General features: G+C 47.3%; 2 protein-coding genes across 4 annotated transcripts in view; one reads left to right on the forward strand and one right to left on the reverse strand.

Moving 5' to 3' along the window:
- Positions 1-10457, forward strand: part of MAN1B1 (mannosidase alpha class 1B member 1) — a 30587-nt gene extending 20130 nt beyond the window's left edge. For 2 of the 3 annotated variants that reach the window (XM_082208892.1, XM_082208893.1), the window contains exons 8-13: positions 1102-1290; positions 2032-2222; positions 2822-2942; positions 3847-4044; positions 5526-5657; positions 6497-10457. In XM_082208892.1, the coding sequence (XP_082065018.1) occupies positions 1102-1290; positions 2032-2222; positions 2822-2942; positions 3847-4044; positions 5526-5657; positions 6497-6700 (1035 nt within the window). In that variant the 3' untranslated portion in view covers positions 6701-10457. The remainder of the gene's footprint in view (positions 1-1101; positions 1291-2031; positions 2223-2821; positions 2943-3846; positions 4045-5525; positions 5658-6496) is intronic. The other variant, XM_082208894.1, reaches the window with a different exon arrangement.
- Positions 10458-11199: 742 nt separating this feature from the next.
- The window catches only part of DPP7 (dipeptidyl peptidase 7), a 31657-nt gene continuing 21362 nt past the window's right edge, over positions 11200-21494 (reverse strand). Inside the window, exons 9-13 of the mRNA XM_082208949.1 lie at positions 20371-20489; positions 14601-14757; positions 13965-14029; positions 13789-13859; positions 11200-11483 (exon numbers count right to left, since the gene is read on the reverse strand). Coding sequence (XP_082065075.1) covers positions 11348-11483; positions 13789-13859; positions 13965-14029; positions 14601-14757; positions 20371-20489 — 548 coding nt within the window. The 3' untranslated portion in view covers positions 11200-11347. The remainder of the gene's footprint in view (positions 11484-13788; positions 13860-13964; positions 14030-14600; positions 14758-20370; positions 20490-21494) is intronic.

Here is a 21494-nt window from a genome sequence, read left to right on the forward strand (position 1 = left end):
GAAGGTGAGGTTTATTGCCAGGCAATAAGGACCCAGTTCGAATCCCCGCGGCGGGGTGCGCTCCCGCTGTTCGGTCCCAGCGCCTGCCCACCTAGCAGTTCGAAAGCACCCCCGGGTGCAAGTAGATAAATAGGTACCGCTTACCAGCGGGAAGGTAAACGGCGTTCCGTGTGCGGCTCTGGCTCGCCAGAGCAGCGATGTCACGCTGGCCACGTGACCCGGAAGTGTCTCCGGACAGCGCTGGCCCCCGGCCAATAAATGTGAGATGGGCGCACAAACCCCACAGTCTGTCAAGACTGGCCCGTTCGGGCAGGGGTACCTTTACCTTTACCTTTAAGGACCCAGTTTGGAATCTCTTCCAAAAGGAGCTGGGACCCCGATTGACAGAAATCCAGAGGTCTTTATACCTGAGCAAATCACAGCAAATCATAGATCATGAGACAACCATGAGGGATTCACAATATTGTCAGCGAGAATCAGCCAATCAGCAAGCTCTTGTCACGCTACCAGCTCCTGGTCAAGCACTGGTCAAGCACAGGGTTCAAGTTCTGCTTTCCGATGCTCCCAGTGACGCTCTGTCTAACCTCTCCCCTAGTTATGACAGGACAGGGAGTTTGGAGATTTTGTGGTTTTGCTCTTCCTGTTCCGTGGATAAATTTAGCCTGTATCTGAGGGGATTTTGTAGCAGAATCTCTGATTCATGTCTTCCCCTTGTCCAGGGTACACGGATGTTTGTAGGGGAAAGGTCGGCTCCTAACTTTGCTGTTCCAAGCAGTTTGCAGTTTGCTAAGGCACAGTTTCCCTTTGATTCAAAATGGATTATAAAATACTGTAAGCCTTGATTATGTGTAAGCATATATGAATATATGTTGAATATATCGATTACTGATAACTGATTATATGGATAGCATAGGGGTAGCCCTTCTTCCTTGCCTCAGGGCTAGATGACCCTTTGGGGCCCTTCCAACCCTACAGTTCTGTGATTCATCAAAGTGGTTTTTGCTCATGGTGAATAATAAAATGATATTGGCTGTTCTCTCTCCTCCTCCTGTCTCTTCCCCCACCCCACCCTGCCAATATCACATATTCTCGACTGTTCAGAAAGATATTGGGAGCAGGCTCATGCCGGCCTTCAACACCCCATCTAAGATTCCATTTTCGGATGTCAACATTGGTCGGGGCACAGCGCATCCTCCTCGCTGGACATCGGATAGCACCGTAGCAGAGGTGACCAGCATCCAGCTGGAGTTCAGGGAGCTTTCGCGCCTTACTGGGGAAGAGAAATTTCAGGTATAGCTGTTGGTGAGCTCTTCTCTCCTTCCTTTTCTGATGGCATGCAGAGGGGCACCGTTGGACATCTAGTCCCACCCCCTTCCATCTCTTGCCAGAAAACGGGAATGTCAATCCATGCCATCCAGAAGTGGGAATAAATAGCTTCTGGGACATATATCATTCCTGTGCTATATAGACCCGGGCACTTAAGCGAAGACACCCAGAATGGAACAGGTGGGAGGGAGGGGTTGGAGAGACAATTGTCTGATATGATCCCAACGATTCCAAACCACCCCCAGTATTTCCAGTAACCAATGCAGCAGGATTTAAGGTTCTATTAAAATGCAGTGTAAAGTAGTTTCTCTTTTGGCAGGGTAATAGTTACTGTTTATGCCAGGAAAATAAATGAGCATGGAGAACAGGCTTGTCCATGCCTATTAGCCCAGCCAGCAAATGCAGGCCTTCTTGTTTAGATCTGGTATACCTCTAACTATTGGATTCTGAGAACGGGCAACCGGAGGCAACTGTTGCCTAGGAAGTCTTGCGGCCACTGAGAGAGAGGCACTTGGCTGGCCACCGTTGGAAGCAGAGTGCTGGGCTGCATGGATACTTGGCCTGGTCCAGCAAGGCTGTTCTTGCATTTTCGCTTGTCTCTGAGAAATCAAAATTTGAAATTCAGTCCATCTGTTTTTGTACTTTTCCCTGGGGGGTGGGGGTTGTGTAAGCGTACAAATGAGTCTCCCTTGTTTGTACATGTAGAAAGCAGTGGATGGGGTGATGAAACATGTCCACACCCTTGCTGGCAAGAACGACGGCTTGGTGCCTATGTTCATCAACACCAACAGTGGGCAGTTTACCCACTTGGGGGTCTATACTCTTGGAGCCCGAGCAGACAGCTACTATGAGTACCTGCTCAAGCAATGGATCCAGGGAGGGAAGAAAGAAAATGAGTAAGTCCTTTTTACTTTCCCCCATCGCCTCCTTTCTTTTTTTTTAAACTCTAGATTACATTGAACCTTGCTGGAAGTGGGGAATAGGTGGGCATCAAGGGGCCTGTTGAAGATCTGTGCCCTCCGTATGGAGGCAGACTATTGAGTGACCTGGATGGAAATGCAACAGCATGTTGGAAATCTGTCCACTGCCCCAGGCATTTCATAATCCTCCTAAACCAGACTTCCCTAGCCCAGTGCCCTTCGGATGCTTTGGACTACAGCTCCCATCATCCCCAGCCAGCATGACTGTATGATGCTAGAGCTGGTAGTAGTGCAGCTGGGGCTGATGGGAGTTGTAGTCCAAAGCATCTGGAAGGGTGCCAGTTTGCATAAGGCTGTCTTAAACTAATTTTTTTTCCTGTTCTGAAAAAGCCATTTTGCTCTATGGCCTGTGACAGTTCATTCACAGATTGACACACACAAGGTAAATGTGAATGTCACACAGGCTGGAAGTGTGAAAGGGCTCTGGGTGGTATCTTGTCTGCCTCTGCTGACAGCAGTCACAGTGCTTAAAAAACCAAGCCCTCCTGATGTGTGTGTGTGTTTATAATTGTCAGGCTTTTGGAAGATTACGTGAAGGGTGTCGAGGGGGTGAAGATGCACCTTCTCCGGAAATCGCAACCAAGGAGACTGACTTTTGTTGGTGAACTTGCTCATGGCCGCTTCAGCGCTAAAATGGTGGGCTTGCTTTCCATGGCTGGGAGAGCTATTTGTTAACATTGTTTTCTCTTGACCGTTCTGTTCTGTAAAGAGGTCCAATCCCTTTTTCCATTTTACTCCTCCCTGAACCACCAGACGTCACCCTTTTTTATCTGTAAGGGTGTCCTGGTCTTTGACTTTGTAAAAGGCTTGCACCTCTCCTCCTTCTTTCATGAAAGTTAGGCAGCAATCCTGTACATCCTTTCTTGACTGTGATCTCCACTGAATACAATGGGATATAGTTCTGAGTGTGTGTGGACTGCTAGCCAAATTTTTCCTTTCTATTCCCCAAACAAAATCTTAATTCCACTGGATAAAACGAGCTGAATTTGTCAATGCACTATCACATTTTGGTGGGTGCCCTCTTAGTGTTGTAGATCTGTCTTTTTCTAGGCTCTGGGGCACCTCATAAACTTTTCACCGGTTCATTCAAGGAGTAGCTCCCTTGAAAACGGTTGGGCTTTTACTCCTCAGTCCATTGCACAGCCACAGGGAACTGCCGGCTGCGTCCTAGGGTACAATCTTCAGCTCATGTCTGGCAGCATTCTTCCTCTTCCCTCCCTATCCTCGTTTCATTCTGGGTTGTCTCTATTAAGATCATAAGCCTTTATTTTTAATTTACACCCCCAAGTGCACTGTCAGGAAAGCAGTATATATAGTAAAAAAAAAAACCCCACATTGAAATGCAGGGACCCGGTCGACCTGTCCGTTACCCCATCTAAATGGAGCACATGCCCAAGAACCCTTTTCAACATCCTCTGGTTCTGTATCAGGGCTCCTTGCAGGTAGATTGCCAGAGAAGTCTCCCCGCCCCAGCATAGACTTTGAAAACTCCTAGAGAGATTTGGTTCTTCCTAACTCTTGTCATGTGTTTCCTGAGCAGGATCACCTGGTCTGCTTCTTGCCCGGAGCCCTGGCTCTTGGTGCCCACAATGGGCTCCCCGCGGACCACATGGCCTTGGCAGTGGAGCTGGCAGAAACCTGCTACCAGATGTATGCGCAAGTGGAGACGGGCCTGAGCCCAGAGATTGTCCACTTCAACATGCATGCGCAAAAGGACCGGAAGGATGTGGAGATAAAGGTGAGCAACTCAGCAGGTGGGGGGGGGGGATCTCAGCCCTGAGTGAATCTAACACCCTTTTCCTCCATGGACCCCCTTCCTTTATAAGCAGCAGGACTGCTGTGTCAACTTGACTTCAGCAAAGTTTCCACTCTCCCATCTCTCCACCCCAGCAAGCTTACAGGCCCAAGGCCCACCCCCAGCATCTCCACTTACAAGCGCGGCAGAAAGCAACCTGAGGCAGGGGCACGGCTGCTCAGCCTCTGGCTGCTGCTGTTGCAGGCAGAAGTGGGACAGATGCACCAGCATACAAGGCTTGACTGTTGGCCCATGTGTTCCATCTGTCCTTCTTAACAACCGTATTACTCCGATATTGTTATTTTTGGGGGGTGGTCTAAAACTGAGAGGTTCTGCTTTATTAAAGACCATCTAGAGAGAAGATACAGTGGACACTCGGGTTGTGAACATGATCCGTGTGGGAGGCACGTTTGTAACTCGCAGCGCCACGTCTGTGCATGCGCAGGTTGTGATTCGGCGCTTCTGCGCATGCGCAAAGTGCGATTTAGCACTTCTGCGCATGTGCCAAAACCCGGAAGCAACCTGTTCCGGTACTTCCAGGTTCAGTGCAGTGTGCAACCCAAAAACGCGCAACCTGAAGCATCTGTAACCCGAGGTATGCCTGTACATGAGACAGTGGCGGAGCATCTCCGGCACCAGGGGGTGGAGAGCAGGTGGCGACAAGGCTGGCACGTGTCCTGGGGACGTGGCACACTCCCTGCAGGGGTGGGGTGCCCAGTGCATGCCGGGGGGGCAGCCACGATGGCACCCCACCAGGATCACACTGCTACTGAGGGCGATGCTCTCTCCCTGCACTGAGAGTCCCAGTTTGTAGCTTTGAGTCTCTTAGCAACTGTTCAACTTCATGGTAAGTACCAGTGAGAGGGGCCTTTGGAAGTCTTCCCTGGGCAGCTTGCCTGGCACCATTTTTGTGGTGTTTTAATGCCATGAGAAGCTTTCTATTCAACTGGGACCTATTAAACGGTTAGCTGGTGTCACCTGGGCCTTGTGATTATTGCCTCTGTGTCGGGGTACAATTGAGTTTTGCTTTTGTGGTTTCCTGACTTCTTTGCATCCATGTTGTTTTCTTATTTATTAAAAGATCAGCTAAGAGAACAATGTTATGAGGCGACAAATGCAATAAAATGAATAACTTAAGAAAATAAATAAGCAAGCTACTAGCTGTTATGTGCTACAAGCACCTATTAGGGATGTATACTCTGGCATGCATAGATACATTTTAAAAACGGACCTGCTCAGTAGGTATATTGCAAACATTTTGGATCAAGAAAAGTAAGGATATGGTAAAATGGAGGAAGGAGAGGCCAACACACACACACACACACACACACACACACACACACACCTCTCAGGGCTAAGGGATGTGGGGCTACAAATGGCCCCTTTCTTCTTCAATAATTCTTTATTTTTTCCCCCTACCCCAGGCAGCGGACAGGCACAATCTTCTGCGCCCTGAGACAGTGGAGAGCCTTTTCTACCTGTATCGATTCACTGGTGATAAGAAGTACCAGGATTGGGGCTGGGAGATATTGCAGAGCTTCAATAAATACACACGGGTAAAGCAGATCTCGGGGGTGCGCTTTGGAAGGTCTTGGGCAGCCTTGGTCCACATCTTCACACGACGCACAGCTGATTTGTGGAATTTGCTGCCACAAAATGTGAAGGCCTCGAGCTTAATTAACTTTAAAGGCTGTGTGTGTGTGTGTGTGCGCGTGTGCGTGTGCGTGTGTGCATGAGAAATCCAGAGGCTATTAGTCATAGTGGCTAAATGAAGCCTCCCATGTTCAGAAGCAGCATAGTTCTGAAGACCACTTGCTGAGGAGCAACAGCAGAGGAAGCCTGTTGTCTTTATGCCCTGCTTGAGGACTTTACCTAGAGGCAACTGGCTGACCCCTGTTGGAAGCAAGTGGCTGGCCTTGATGTGTTCTTTGGTATGATCCAGTAGGGATGCTCTTAAGGCGTTTGTTTTTAAAGATTATCATCTCACTTTTCCAGCTTGTGTTAGCTGTCCAGGCCAGCCTCTGCCAACCTGGTGTCCTTCACACATTTTGGGCTGCGACTCCCATCAGCCTCCCGCACAATGAGTTGTAGTCTGGAACACTTGGAGGTCACCAGGTCGAAGAAGGCTGGCTTAGAACATTCAAGGCAGTCATATGCATGACACCAGGCAGTGCAGGAAAGACGGCATTCTTGGAGGCTGTCCTCCAGTGCCCAACCCTCCCCCAGTTTTCCTCATGACGTAGGAAACTTGGGATTTGGAAACCTAACATGGAGGGGGTGGGGAATGGCTGGTGCAGGGGTGTGTGTCATTACACTTGCCAAGCAATAACCAAATGGCTCTAGGCAGGGAGCAGTCCCATGCTCAGGTTTCTTTTCTTGGGATCCTTCTGCCCAGGTCCCCACTGGTGGCTACACATCCATCAACAACGTCCAGAGCACCAGCAACCCGGAGCCAAGAGACAAGATGGAAAGCTTTTTCCTCGGGGAAACGCTCAAGTATCTTTTCTTGCTCTTCTCTGACGATGTGGACTTGATAAACCTCGATAAGTATGTCTTCAACACAGAAGCTCACCCTCTTCCAATTTGGCCGTCAGCATAAAATGAAAGATGAGGCACCAACCATTCCCGGTCTTGATCGTGTCCCAGCTTGTTGGGGTCTGAAGGGAGGTGTGCAGAGTTTTGTGGGTTCATTTTTTTGCTGGCAGCACGTCAGAAAGGATTACGGAAGGGGAGCTCCAGACATACACCCCCTCCCCCCACCACACTACCCTTGCATCTTATCTCTCCGTCCACAAAGACTTGGTTGGGCAAGCAATGAAGTTCAATGCTGAATCCTGCCTGGAGCACGAGACATTTGAGAGGAGAAACAGGGATCACATTTATTTGACCTGGTGAGATCCACCAAGCCTTAGATTTCGTATTGGTGTCCGAATGAACGTCCCGGTGAGAGGAGACTCATTTGGGAACGCCAAGCTGCTCTCACTTTACAGCATCGTTCCACTGTATGAGCCTGTGCCATGTCTGTATGGTAGAGGGAACAGAAAGAGATAGGCATCCTCATCCCAGATTTAGAATCCTTGTTGCTGGTGCAGTTTGCTGATTTTCCACTTACATTCCAAGCCAGAGGGCTCTGCCGCTGGCCACACAAAAAAAGCTGACCTTTTTTAGCAGTGTTACCAGTGGCGACATCTTCATGGCTCTCTGAATAATCTTGTGATGCTCGTACCGTTGTGAACTGTGGGGCAGTTTAAGTGCAGAGGCTGCTGGTTTGGGTGGAGGGTTGTGTACACTTCTAGGTGTGTCACTCTATATTTAACTTATCTGCATAAATGCAGGAAGACAATGTGAAAAAGAAATTTTACATTCTAAAAAAAAAAAAAGGGTTATCTGTGCAGAAGTTTATATATGTATAGTTAATGTTTCAGCTCAGGTATTCCAACTGAAAGCTGCTTCCTGAAGCTCCAGGAGTCCTGAATAAATGTGTGCGGTCGTTGCCATTTCCTCCCGTGGATTGGAACCCATGCCTGAAATAAGCAGGCTTGCTGTTCTTTCCTTTGCTGTGTGCTGGCTCAGCCGGGCCTTTGCTGGAAAAGAGGGTTCTTGTTTGTGTACACAGCTAGGAAGCAGTTGCTTCCAGGGTCCAGTTTCTATGGTGAAGTCAAAGAGAATGGTAATGATTGTGACTGTTAGGAAATGGGTTAGCACAGAGGATGTATTGATTTGTATTGATTCTCCTGAAACAGTAGGCTTGATAAGAAAACGCTGTGGTGGCTTTTTAAATACAGGTCAAGGAGTAAACCTAATGTATTAAGTGCAAATGTATTAAATAACCTAATGGGGTTTTGAGGTCTTGAAAGCTCTTGCTACGGGGAAAGCTTAGTTTGAGGCAGTAGGGGGCTCTTTGGCAGTATTCTGGCTCTGATGCTGCTGCTTCCTGTTCTTCGTCTTGCTGGCCACCTCCAGGGTTAGCTCAGGGTGGTGAAGGGCCTTGTGCAATAACCTGAGTTTAGGTCAACTAAGGAGTGGGGGCATTTCTCCCTTTCCCAGGTCTGTTGCATGTGCTACCCTTTCATTTGCCCTTGCTATGGCTTCATGTGGAATTCAGGGTACATGTTTCAGAAATGTCTTGTCTGTAGTTCTCTTTTTTCTTTTTTCTTATGCTTGCACAGCACCACCTCTCCCTTATAGTTTGTTAGCCATTATTTCTTCCACCTCCTCCTGCTTCCACTGAATCCCAAACTCCAGAAGAAGAATCCCAGATTGGAGGGGTGGAGAGGGTGCTGGAGACTATCCTCTCTAGTTTGGGGGCTGACCAGTCACCCAGCAATTTTCATTGCCTGCCGTGGAATTCCCAGCCTCTGCTGCTTCCTGCTTTTCTTAGTAGTACATTCTGTCAGGCCTGTCTTGTAACCGCTTAGTCGCTGTTTTTGAGCTGCAACAAATTATTTAAATATCAAGGGGTAACAAATTAGTGGGAAGATGCCCTGTGGCTTCCACGTCGGAATGAATAAGAGAGCAGAGCTTGGACTGGCACGAGAATTTCCTGCAATGAATTATGTTCTTGGTAGATCCTACTTGTCTTTTATTTTTTAGAATTCTGACAGAATTTCAGAGTGTATTTTGCGAGCTGTATCAAATCTGGTACATATGGTGTTGGTGCTGGACTCGCTTTGCCCAGAACAAGAGCTGAACAACAACAACTTGTCTTAAGACTTTCCAATAAAAAAAGCAAGTTTTCAGAGACTGAGGTTTGGCTGCTGACTTAATAGCTGGAGCAGCGCAGTGGACAAGACCCTGCGGGTGGTGATCCAGTGCCAAGTCTCACCACTGCTAGGTATAGTCTCAGCCTCAAGCTTCCCTGCAAAAGTGCATGGATTGCAGCAGCCCTACCTTGCAGGATGGCGGTTAGGATCTCAGAGATAAAAAGTGCAATATAATTGCTAAGGATTAATAATTCCAAATTTTGCTGCTGTAACCTTGGATTTTCAGAGGAAGGCACTGGATGCCAGTTGTTTTACACGAAGCCTGTCTTCCCGGTTGTAGGGCAGTGTCTCCTGAGTGGCAGCAGAAAAGCAGCCACAAGCCACATGACCCTGCCTGCCCTGGGCAGTACTGGAACATTCGTCCAAGAAAGATTTATGTGTGCGTGTTTGTGTGTGTCATTTAGAATACTGTGGTGTTCCTGTTCCCCACTCTCCTCACCCAAGTGCACCCTGGAATTTAAAAGCCATATTCTAAAGCTGAACAGTTGCCCCATCTTGGGAAGGCCAACGCTTAAACTTTGCACTGGGGCCTTCTACACCCAAGGGTAAAGGGGGGGGGGATGAGTGGGTGTAGGAGCTGGAGGCGAGTGCTTTCCCTAGGAAGGAGGCAGAAGCTGGTAGACAGGTGATGATGTATCCCTTGGTAACATGCAGCTAGCCAGGCACAAGGTGGAGTCGTCTTGGGACTGAGAAACCTACCGTGCTGGAACACGCTCTCCAACTCCTGGGCCCCCACCCAGAGACTAACAGCAGAACAAATGAGCTGCACCTGCAGAATGTGGCTTTTGTTGGTGCAGAATCCTGATTTCTCACTCCCCTCACATGCAGAATATTCACAGCTCCCCACAAAAGCCAAATCCTCTTCATTCTCTCGTCTTTCAAAGCACTTCCAAAAAAGAAAAAAAACACACACCTGTATTGTCATTTTTCTCGCTCTGCAGGGCCACAGGTCTGCAGGCATTCCGTGTTAAATCTTCCATGGTTATGTGTAGGCAGGTGGGTTATGGGTACAGTGTTGTGAATAGGAACATGTCTTACTGTGAAATGCTGCCTATGAAGATTGCCAGTTCTTTCTCCAATGTCTTAAAGGAGGGGAAACAGGAGTTTCCCATCCTCTTCCTCCGAGCAACAGAAACAACCACCAGGAGTCTAGTTGGCAACTTGCTGCAAACTGATAGGAAGTGAAGGCCAGATCTTCCAACCACCAAACCTCATGCCTAGATGCTCAGTTGCTGCTGCGTTTACTCCTCCGTTTGGTACAGGAGCTGCAGGGTGGAGGAGCTTCCGAGACTTAGCCTATTCCCTTTCCCCAGGCAGCTGCTCTAGAGCTGACTGCCTTCCTTCTCTTCCCCTGCCAAAGAAGAAAAAAGAATGAAGCCTTGCTGTGTTTGTTATCTGGTCCACCATATTTGTTACATAGATGAGCCCATCCCATTGTGAATGTGCAAATGATTTTTGGTGTACTTCACCTTTTTAAGAGGTGGAAGAAATATATCTTAAATATGATTTAAATAAAAAAAAAAACCCATTGTATTTAGTCAAGCTAATCCACAGAATTCTATTCCACTTTAATAAACTTGTAATTTATTTTGAGACGCTGGTTTTTTTCCGTGTTCTGGTTTACTGCTTATGCATCCTCACGCCCTCCAGGCTGCTCAGCACCTGACTTTGCTTGATCTTGCACTGAACTAAATGGGGCCACGGGTGCCACATTTCCGTCAAGCTGCAGGCAGTGACCAAAACAAACAAACAAACAAACTAACTCATTGGCACTAGTGGTCCGCAGAACAGCTAGAGAGCAATGCCCATCCATGTGTTCCTTTAAGACTGGCTGTGAACACCCTTGGGGGGGCGTAGCTCTGTCGCAGGATACCTGCTTTACATACAGAAGTCCCCATGTGCAACCCTTGGTGTCTCCAGTTAAAAGGAGCAGGGGGCAGGTAACGGGCCTGAGATGGGGGGGGGGGACAACTGAGTACTGGGCTAGACAGGCCAACGCTCTGACTTGGTGTGCGGGAGCCTGAGCTTATTCCAAGTGATTTCAACGAGAGGGTACAATAATCAGCATACTTGCCTCCAACACTTGGGATCGGTTATAAGCTCCATTAAGACACAGGCTGTTCTTCTTGTTCTCAGCAATGGCAATTTGCCTGCTTTGAAACAACACAGGAGACGAGTGAGCTTGAAAGCCTCAGCTAGCGAGAGCAGTTAATGGCAGAAGTCCCTGTTCCTTTCTCCGGAGAGAGCTGGCTGTCTCACTATAGGAAATAATGTCTGTCATGTATACCTGGACCCGATCCAATGTTCAGGAAACACAAACAAAGCAGGATAGAGCTCCTGAGGGAATCTCCAGTTTTATTCTTGTTTTTACAATCCTGTTGCAGAGAAGTGTCATTGACTCAGCAGCCCAACAACCAACTGGCAAACCGTAGGCAGGACTCCTAGCTGGTTTTGGTACCCAAATGCTGCCTTGACGACTCCTGCTAAAGTCTGGCTGGATAGTGGTCGGGAGTGAGCTGCTTCGAGGCCCCAGCTGCTGCCTTGACCCAGTCATGGATGATGTTTGCTTCTTGGAGACGAGCCTCTCTGGCGGAAGGTGGATCGGCTGGGTTGGAACCCCTGTTGGAACACATAAAGCCCACAGGAAGCAGATGCCAAATCCAGGGAACCACAGCTGGCAGTTTTTCAGTTCGGCTATTTTGGAGCTCTTTTTGGGATGAAATGACCCCTCTGGTTTACACCTGCTCCTCTGGGGTAAACTGCCTCTAAACACAGAGGCTCTATTTATCTATCACAGGTGTTGGTCCTATCTTCTGTGAATTTATTCAAGTGGCTGCTAAGATACTAGCAAGGGCTAGTCTTGCACTGGAGAAGAGAGAACGAGGAACTGGGGATCTTAACATACCTGCACTGAAATAGCCCACATTGAATTGCTTAATGCAATATACAGCGGTGCCTCGCAAGACGAAATTAATCCGTTCCGCGAGTCTCTTCATCTTGCGGTTTTTTCGTCTTGCGAAGCACGGCTATTAACGGCTTAGTGGCTATTAATGGCTTAGCGGCTTTAAGAAAAAGGAAACAAACTCGCAAGAACTTGCAAGACGTTTCGTCTTGCGAAGCAAGCCCATAGGGGAATTCATCTTGCGGAACGACTAAAAAAACGGAAAACTCTTTTGTCTTGTGCGTTTTTCGTCTTGCGAGGCATCTGTCTTGCGAGAATCATAGAATCATAGAGTTGCTAGAGACCACAAGGGCCATCGAGTCCAACCCCCTGCCAAGCAGGAAACACCATCAGAGCACTCCTGACATATGGTTGTCAAGCCTCTGCTTAAAGACCTCCAAAGTAGGAGACTCCACCACACTCCTTGGCAGCAAATTCCACTGTCAAACAGCTCTTACTGTCAGGAAGTTCTTCCTAATGTTTAGGTGGAATCTTCTTTCTTGTAGTTTGGATCCATTGCTCCGTGTCCGCTTCTCTGGAGCAGCAGAAAACAACCTTTCTCCCTCCTCTATGTGACATCCTTTTATATATTTGAACATGGCTATCATATCACCCCTTAACCTCCTCTTCTCCAGGCTAAACATGCCCAGCTCCCTTAGCCGTTCCTCATAAGGCATCGTTTCCAGGCCTTTGACCATTTTGGTTGCCCTCCTCTGGACACGTTCCAGTTTGTCAGTGTCCTTCTTGAATTGTGGTGCCCAGAACTGGACACAGTACTCCAGGTGAGGTCTGACCAGAGCAGAATACAGTGGCACTATTACTTCCCTTGATCTAGATGCTATACTCCTATTGATGCAGCCCAGAATTGCATTGGCTTTTTTAGCTGCCGCGTCACACTGTTGGCTCATGTCAAGCGAGGTACTGTTGGCTCATGTCAGCGAGGTACCACTGTACTAACCTGGTGCCCTCCTGATGTTTTGGATGTTAATGGCTGTTGTGGTTCAAAACATCTGGAGGGTGCACATTTGGAAAGGCTGGCTGAATGGCATAAAATAAGTGAAGAGTTAAAAATGTATTTACCACATTTTTCACTCCATAAGACACATTTTTTTCTTCCTAAAAAGTAAGGGGAAATGTCTGTGCGTCTTGTGGAGCAAATGCGTGGACCCTGGAGCCAAATTGCCCAGGGGCGAAAAGCAGATCATGCTCATTTTTTTGAAAAAGGGAAATGGGTGTTGAAACAAAGCTGCTGATTGGCAAGCGATCAGGGAGGGACATAAGGGCCGCTAGCAATAAAGGAGGCTGCCTGGGAGGGGGGAGGTAAAGACAATGAACTTGCAAGGAAAGGAGACAGGAAGACTAAAGCAATGAGGAGAGAAATTGGAAGAAAAGGAGCAAGAAACCCGCTCCAGCTAAGGAAACGACACTAAGGCAAACGAGGGAAGGGAGTGTTGAAAGGAAGCAGCTGATTGGTAAGTGAGATAAGGGATGCCAGCCATAAAGGAGGCTGCCTGGGAGGGGGGAGGTAAAAGCCCATAGATCCTCAGGATTTTTGCATTGGGCCACCCCAAATTCACCATCAGACTACATAGCATGTCCATGGCTACAGCCTGCACCAAAAAAACCCCACACATCCACTGTTTCTTGGGGCTGCAATGGCGCAAAAGCGTGGTTGCAAAGCACGGATCCACATGGATTCTCAGGATTTTTGCATTGGGCTACCCCAAACTCACTGTCAAATCACATGTCTGTGGCCACAGCATGAACCACAAAAATCATACATCCACTGTTTCATTCAGAATATTTTTTTTCTTGTTTTCCTCCTCTAAAAACTAGGTGCATCTTATGGAGCCACAAATACGGTACTTATGGGTTTTTAAAAGGACTTCCTGCCTGAAGGAGGATCTTGAAGGATTCATTAAACCTTCAGTGGTGGCACCCATGTTGGTTACATAGCTCCTGACAATTTCTGCAAATACATACCTGAGATCTAGGTGGTGGGCACCTCCCTTGATAAATATCGCTATCAACGAGGAGCTCAGGTTCTTTCTAACCTGCAATGGCAAAGAACGGAAGTCAGACCTTTCTGGGACCAGGCAAAGTCTTCAAGCTGACAGCTATAAAAGAGCAGGCAGAATTTGGAGAGGGTGATAACTTACTCCGCCACTGGCCCAGGGATCCAAGTCTCCGTTTGAGAAGATGATGTTGCTTGCAGCAGTCAGATCTGAGGGTATTAAGCAAGATACTAAATAAGACTATTCGCTTGCCTGGTAGAAACTCCTTAAATTGCACCAAAGCAGCTGAAGCCCAGTGGCAGAGCTCCTGCTTTGCATGCAGAAAGTCCTAGGTTCAACCCCTGGTACAGCTGGGAGAAGCCCCAGCCGGAAATCATGGGGAGCCCTTGCCAGTCAGTGTGGACAATACTGAGCTAGATGAGGCAATAGTCTGACCCAGTAGAAAGCAGTATGGTGACAACTCATGAAATAGACTCCCAAATGTAATGCCCAAAGTCTTTCATGGGCTAGCTGAAATTCAAGGGGAGGTCTGCATTGAAGGCAGTCGAGGAAAAGGACGTGCTCTAGACTGGGGAGGGGAGGGAGCTGCCTTGTTACAGAGTTGGACCATCTGTACCTCAAACCAATATTGGCTACTCTGGCTGGCAGCAGCTCTCCCATCAGGGCACCCATCGGGAGGTGACAAGGTTTGCTGAAAAGGGTTTCTGCTTGCTGATCTCACCAGTGAGGTACAATCCCAAGCCAAAGGGAGAGGGAATGAAGAAAAACCTGTCTGCTTACCACCACCCCAGAAGCTGGTCCGTAGCCATGACGGCCGAGGGCGGACCCCCCATTTCTGAAAGCAGTACTGCTCCCTGGCAGCATCTGTGAAGGGGATCTCTGGGAACATGTCGGTCACGTTGTTGCTGTTGAAGGTTAAGTTGATTTCAGTGCAGGCCTGAAGAAAGAACTGATATTTCAGCAGCGGTACTGGTCCCAAAGAGGGCAAAAATGGCAATGAAATGTGAGCATGTGTGTTTCGTTCTGCACCAGAGGTGACTTTCTTGGGAAAGTACGTGCTGGGCCAGAAGGTGGCTTCCCTTCGTGAGGATGCTCGAGACAGTGCAGTAGGATCACATATTACCTGCATTGAATTTGCACAATTTCAGCCATATGCTGCTGAAGGGCACTGGATGGAATCCCAAAAGTTAAATGCAAGCAAGCTGGCTCTTTTTGCACTGGGAAGACCTAGCACATAATAGCTTTTAAGCTCTCTGCCTTGCCTGGGAGCAAGGCCCTCTCCATATGCTGCGTCTGGGATGCTCCCACAAGATTGTGTGGGAACTAGGAAGGCCTCATGAAATGTTGCAAGAGCATTCAGAGCCTGGTACACAGAGAGAACCCTGCTCCCTAAGCAAGGCAAAGATCTTAAAAGCTCTTTTTTGCGCTGGGAAAAACTTGTTTGGGAGAGGGGAGGCAAACCCCTATCGATGCCCTGGCTCTGAAGCCTTGAGATGCTGGAAAAGTACCTCCCGGTACTAACGCCTCCCAACACTACCATCCTGAACGGGGGGCACCAGCTTGGGGAGGTAGTGCCTCCCAGCACCTCGTTCAGGGTGGTAGTGTTGGGAGGCGGTCATGCAGTGCTCGGTTCTTAATATAAGCTGCACTTTAACTTTTCACAGTCAGAATTTTTTGGGGGAGTGCAGCTTATATTTGGGCCAATACGGTATCATGCAATCATATGCTTGTGTAAAATCAGTGTGAAATGAAGATAGCATGATTTCATGATTGTGTGATACCATTTCATGATTGCGCAATGTGATTTCATGATTGTGCGCTATGACTTAATGAAATCATAGCGCGATATCAAGGTGTCATGATTCCATGAGCGTGTGCTACGGTTTCATGAAATCACAGCGCGAGATCAATGTATCATGATTCCATGATTACGCTGATTTCATGAAATCATAGCGTGAGATCAAGGTGTCATTATCCCATGATTACGCTGATTTCATGAAATCATAGCGTGAGATCAAGGTGTCATGATTCCATGATTACGCTGATTTCATGGAATCATAGCGTGAGATCAAGGTGTCATGATTTCATGATTACGCTGATTTAATGAAATCAGTGTGAGATCAAGGTGTCGTGATTCCATGATTGCGCTATGATTTCATGAAATCATAGCGTGAGATCAAGGTGTCATGATTCCATGATTACGCTGATTTCATGAAATCATAGCGTGAGATCAAGGTATCATGATTCCATGATTGCGCTGATTTCATGAAATCAGCATGAGAACAAGGTGTCATGATTCCATGATTACGCTGATTTCATGAAATCAGCATGAGATCAAGGTGTCATGATTCCATGATTATGCTGATTTCATGGAATCATAGCGTGAGATCAAGGTGTCATGATTCCATGATTACGCTGATTTCATGAAATCATAGCGTGAGATCAAGGTGTCATGATTTCATGATTACGCTGATTTCATGAAATCAGTGTGAGATCAAGGTGTCGTGATTCCATGATTGCGCTATGATTTCATGAAATCATAGCGTGAGATCAAGGTGTCATGATTCCATGACTACGCTGATTTCATGAAATCATAGCATGAGATCAAGGTGTCATGATTCCATGATTGTGCTGATTTCATGAAATCAGCATGAGAACAAGGTGTCATGATTCCATGATTACGCTGATTTCATGAAATCAGCATGAGATCAAGGTGTCATGATTCCATGATTACGCTGATTTCATGAAATCATAGCGTGAGATCAAGGTGTCATGATTCCATGACTACGCTGATTTCATGAAATCATAGCGTGAGATCAAGGTGTCATGATTCCATGATTACGCTGATTTCATGAAATCATAGCGTGAGATCAAGGTGTCATGATTCCATGATTACGCTGATTTCATGAAATCAGCGTGAGATCAAGGTGTCATGATTCCATGATTACGCTGATTTCATGAAATCATAGCACGAGATCAAGGTGTCATGATTCCATGATTACGCTGATTTCATGAAATCATAGCATGAGATCAAGGTGTCACAATTCCATGATTACACTGATTTCATGAAATCAGCGTGAGATCAATGTGTCATGATTCCATGACTACGCTGATTTCATGAAATCAGCGTGAGATCAAGGTGTCATGATTCCATGATTACGCTGATTTCATGAAATCATAGCGTGAGATCAAGATATCATGATCCCATGATTACGCTGATTTCATGAAATCATAGCGTGAGATCAAAGTATCGTGATTTCATGATTGCGCTATGATTTCATGAAATCATAACGCGAGATCAAGGTGTCATGATTCCATGAAATCATAGCATGAGATCAAGGTGTCACGATTCCATGATTACGCTGATTTCATGAAATCAGTGTGAGATCAATGTGTCATGATTCCATGACTACGCTGATTTCACGAAATCATAGCGCGAGATCAAGGTGTCATGATTCCATGATTGCGCTATGATTTCATGAAATCATAGCGTGAGATCAAGGTGTCATGATCCCATGATTACGCTGATTTCATGAAATCATAGCGTGAGATCAAGGTATCGTGATTTCATGATTGCGCTATGATTTCATGAAATCATAGCGCGAGATCAAGATATCATGATTCCATGATTACGCTGATTTCATGAAATCATAGCGTGAGATCAAGATATCGTGATTTCATGATTGCACTATGATTTCATGAAATCATAGCGTGAGATCAAGGTATCTTGATTTCATGATTGCACTATGATTTCATGAAATCATAGCGTGAGATCAAGATATCATGATTCCATGATTACGCTGATTTCATGAAATCATAGCGTGAGATCAAGGTGTCATGATTCCATGATTGCGCTATGATTTCATGAAATCCTAGCGCGAGATCAAGATATGATTCCATGATTGTGTGGTATCATGATATCATGATTCCATGGTATCATACGTGAAATGCAATCGTATACAAGGGGTGGTATGTGGTGTTATGGGAGAGGGACCGTATTGGCCCAAATATAAGCTGCACCTTTAAGATTGAAGACTTATTTGTGGGCTCTACCCCACTGAACAGGGGGAGGGGTGGCGGCACTCAGTTCCGAGCACACTGCATGCCCGCCTCCTGGCACTACCTCCCCAAGCTGGCATTGGCCTCCCTCCCCGTTCCCTATTTACCAGGGGTTTGAGTACCTGCGTTTTTGCATATATGCAGAACCCTTTGAATCAAACCCCTGCATAAGATGCAAACGTACTGAACAGAGACACTGAAGTCTACACTGCAATTAAAGGGGGGGATTAAGAAGACTTGCTCAAAGTAGCAAAGTGGAAAGGGCTATGGATTGAACAGCTGTTTAAACACTCCCATCTGCAGAATGCAAATGCTTTTGTATAATCTCTGGTGGAGCTGCATTTGGGAAGCTATGTGATTGTCTGGCTACCCCATCTCAAAAAGAATTAGCGTAGATCTTGGGAAAGCACAGGAAAGGGCAACCAAAATGATCAGTCTAGACCAGGGGTCCCCAACCTGCAGCCCATGGGCTGGAAGCGGCCCACGGAGGCCGTTTAACCGGCCCCCGAGCCACCCCCGAACCGAGCTGCCCGCTCAGCAATAATGGAACACTCCTGCAGGCCCCATGGCCACCTCCAGCAACTGGAACGGCTACTCAGCATTCCTGGGAAGGGGTCCTGGTGTTCTGGAACTCACAGCTGCTCTCTTGTAAGCACCTGGTCTTAGCAGAGTAAAGCAGCGCAGACGGAGGTGAGGAGGTCTCTGGGCATACCTACTTTATTTCTACTAATTACAGATTAAAGAACAAACGTGTGAGAGGAGCAGCCCTCATACAGACGTCCTGTCTCATCGCAAAACAGAGCGGAAAGAAAACTTCCTCACGGAACAGAAAGTAAACAATAGGATCAGATGATCCTTGCAATGGGAGGAGTGAAATACTAATAGGTAAGTTCCTGCGTGCAGTGCTAAACCAGGGACTCTCTTCCACAGCTCCGGCAATTGCTTCTGCGCATGTCTGCGGCGCCGGAAATTGCTTCTGCACAGACGCCAGAAATTGCTTCTGCGCAGGCACGGTTTTTGGCATCTGGGCATGTGCAGAAGCGATTTCCAGCGTCGCAGACATGCGCAGATGCGATTTCCGAAGTCGCACTGCACTGGTCCGGCCCACAGAGGATCTCTGCAGGAGTGATCCAGCCCATGCCCAGTAAACCTTGCCAATTCCTGGTCTAGAGCATCTTTCCCTATGGGCAGCAGCTGAAGTGTTTTGGATGCTTAAATTTAGTGGGGGGGGGGGAGCTCACTAAGTGTAGAAGGGAAAATAGGATGGAAGATTGTAAAACTACATACAGTGGTACCTCTGGATGCGAACGGGATCCGTTCCGGAGCCCCGTTCGCATCCTGAGTAGAATGCAACCCACGACTGCGTGTCTGCACATGTCGCGATTTGCCGCTTCTGTGCATGCACGTGATGTCATTTTGAGCGTCTGCGCATGCACGAACGGCAAAACCCAGAAGTAGCACGTTCCGTTACTTCCGGGTCGCTGCAGAGCGTAACCTGAAAACACTCAACCTGAAGCATACTTAACCCTAGGAATTACTGTACGGTATGGATATCCTGAACAAAGGAAAGTCCTTCTCCCTCCGATTGATTTATCAGACTTGTTCATTTGCTGTTGTTATTGGCTACTGCAAACCAGTTCTTATATTGGAAGGCAGTTTAAGAATCATTAAATACAACTAATTGTATTTAATGATACGATTAGTATCACTGGGCAGAAGATTTGAGATAGCGAAAGAAAGAAAAAAGCATGGGTAGGCAAACTAAGGCCCGGGGGCCGAATCCGGCCCAATCACCTTCTCAATTTGGCCCACAGACGGCCCGGGAATCAGCGTGTTTTTACATGAGTAGAATGTGTCCTTTTATTTAAAATGCTTCTCTGGGTTACCTGTGGGGCACAGGAATTCGTCCGCCCCGCCCCCCCCGCAAAAAAAAAATATAGTCCGGCCCCCCACAAGGTCTGTGGGGCAGTGGACTGGCCCCCTGCTGAAAAAGGTTGCTGGCCCCTGCCATAAAGCATGGAGAGCGACCTTTGCCAACCTGATGTGCTTCAGACTTTTGGACTAAATCCCCATCTTCGTTAAAATATATTCATTTATACCCTGCCTTTCTCCCTCACAGGGACTCAGAGCAGCTTGCTGATAAAAATAAGAACAATTAAAAACGTGGGGGAGGGGGTTTCCATTAAAAAACAAACACTGGTATAATTAAAACACACAATCTGTTAAAACCATGCAGCACAGCACCAGGCCTTTCATTAGGAGCAGGGATTTCCCCAAAAGCCTGTTGGAACAAAAAAATAAATAAATAATCTTCACCTGCTGGTGGAAGGACAACAAGGAAGGAGCCAGTCTGGCTTCTCTAGGGAGGGGATTCCAAAATCTGGGAGAAGCCCGTCACCCAGCAGGGCTGGTGGTAGTCAGAGTCGACACAGCATCTGGCGGGTGAAGGTGGCGCTCTCGTTAAATTTCACTCCTCTTCCCCCAGGCATACCTGATAGTCCCATGCAGCGGCATCTGATCCTGTTCCACAACCTGTGGGGTCAGCACATTTCTGGTACAGCTTGTAAATATCGAAACATGGAACTATCCCAGTGGAGTTATAGAGCAGCCCTAGTGAGTAAAGGGGAGGAGGTTATGATGCTGCTCATTTCAAGGGGCCAGTACGTTTCTGAGCACAATTCAAAGTGCTGGTGTTGACCTTTAAAGCCCTAAATGGCCTCGGTCCAGTATACCTGATGGAGTGTCTCCACCCCCATCATTCTGCCCGGACGCTGAGGTCCAGCGCCGAGGGCCTTCTGGCGGTTCCCTCATTGCGAGAAGCAAAGCTACAGGGAACCAGGCAGAGGGCCTTCTCGGTGGTGGCGCCCGCCCTGTGGAACGCCCTTCCAGCAGATGTCAAAGCGATAAACAACTACCTGGCATTCAGAAGACATCTTAAGGCAGCCCTGTTGAGGGAAGTTTTTAACGTGTGATATTTTACTGTATTTTCGGTTTTTATGGAAGCCGCCCAGAGTGGCTGGGGAGGCCCAGCCAGATGGGCGGGGTATAAATAATAAATTATTATTATTATTATTATTATTATTATTATTATTATTATTATTAACATCAGTATGTTTAATAATAACAATAGCGATGATGATGATGATGTTTGATTTATTTAATATGTGTACAGTCGTACCTCCGGTTGCGAACGTGATCCATCCGTGCAGGAGGCACATTCACAACCCGCAGCGCTCGTAGCCTGAAGTGTTGCATCTGCGCACGAGCGTGACGCGATTCGGCGCTTCTGCGCATGCACGTGACGTCATTTTGCGCTTCTGCGCATGCACGAGTGCCGAAACCCAGAAGTAAATTGTTCCAGTACTTCTGGGTTCGGCGCGGTCCGCAACCTGAAAATGCGCAACCCGCAGCGTTCATAACCCGAGGTATGACTGCGTTTTGCTTTTTCCAGCAACGTAAGTTGAGATCAAAGTGGCTGACAATAATCACAATAGCACAGTGAGGGGAAGGGGGGAAGCCCACTGTAAACACTATAATAACAAATACAGTAACATTAATAATAATAATAATAATAATAATAGCAGCAATTAATTTGTTGTTGTTGTTGTTGCTGCT

The sequence above is a fragment of the Podarcis vaucheri genome (assembly GCF_965113315.1).
Source record: "Podarcis vaucheri genome assembly, chromosome: Z".
Lineage (NCBI taxonomy): Eukaryota > Metazoa > Chordata > Lepidosauria > Squamata > Lacertidae > Podarcis > Podarcis vaucheri.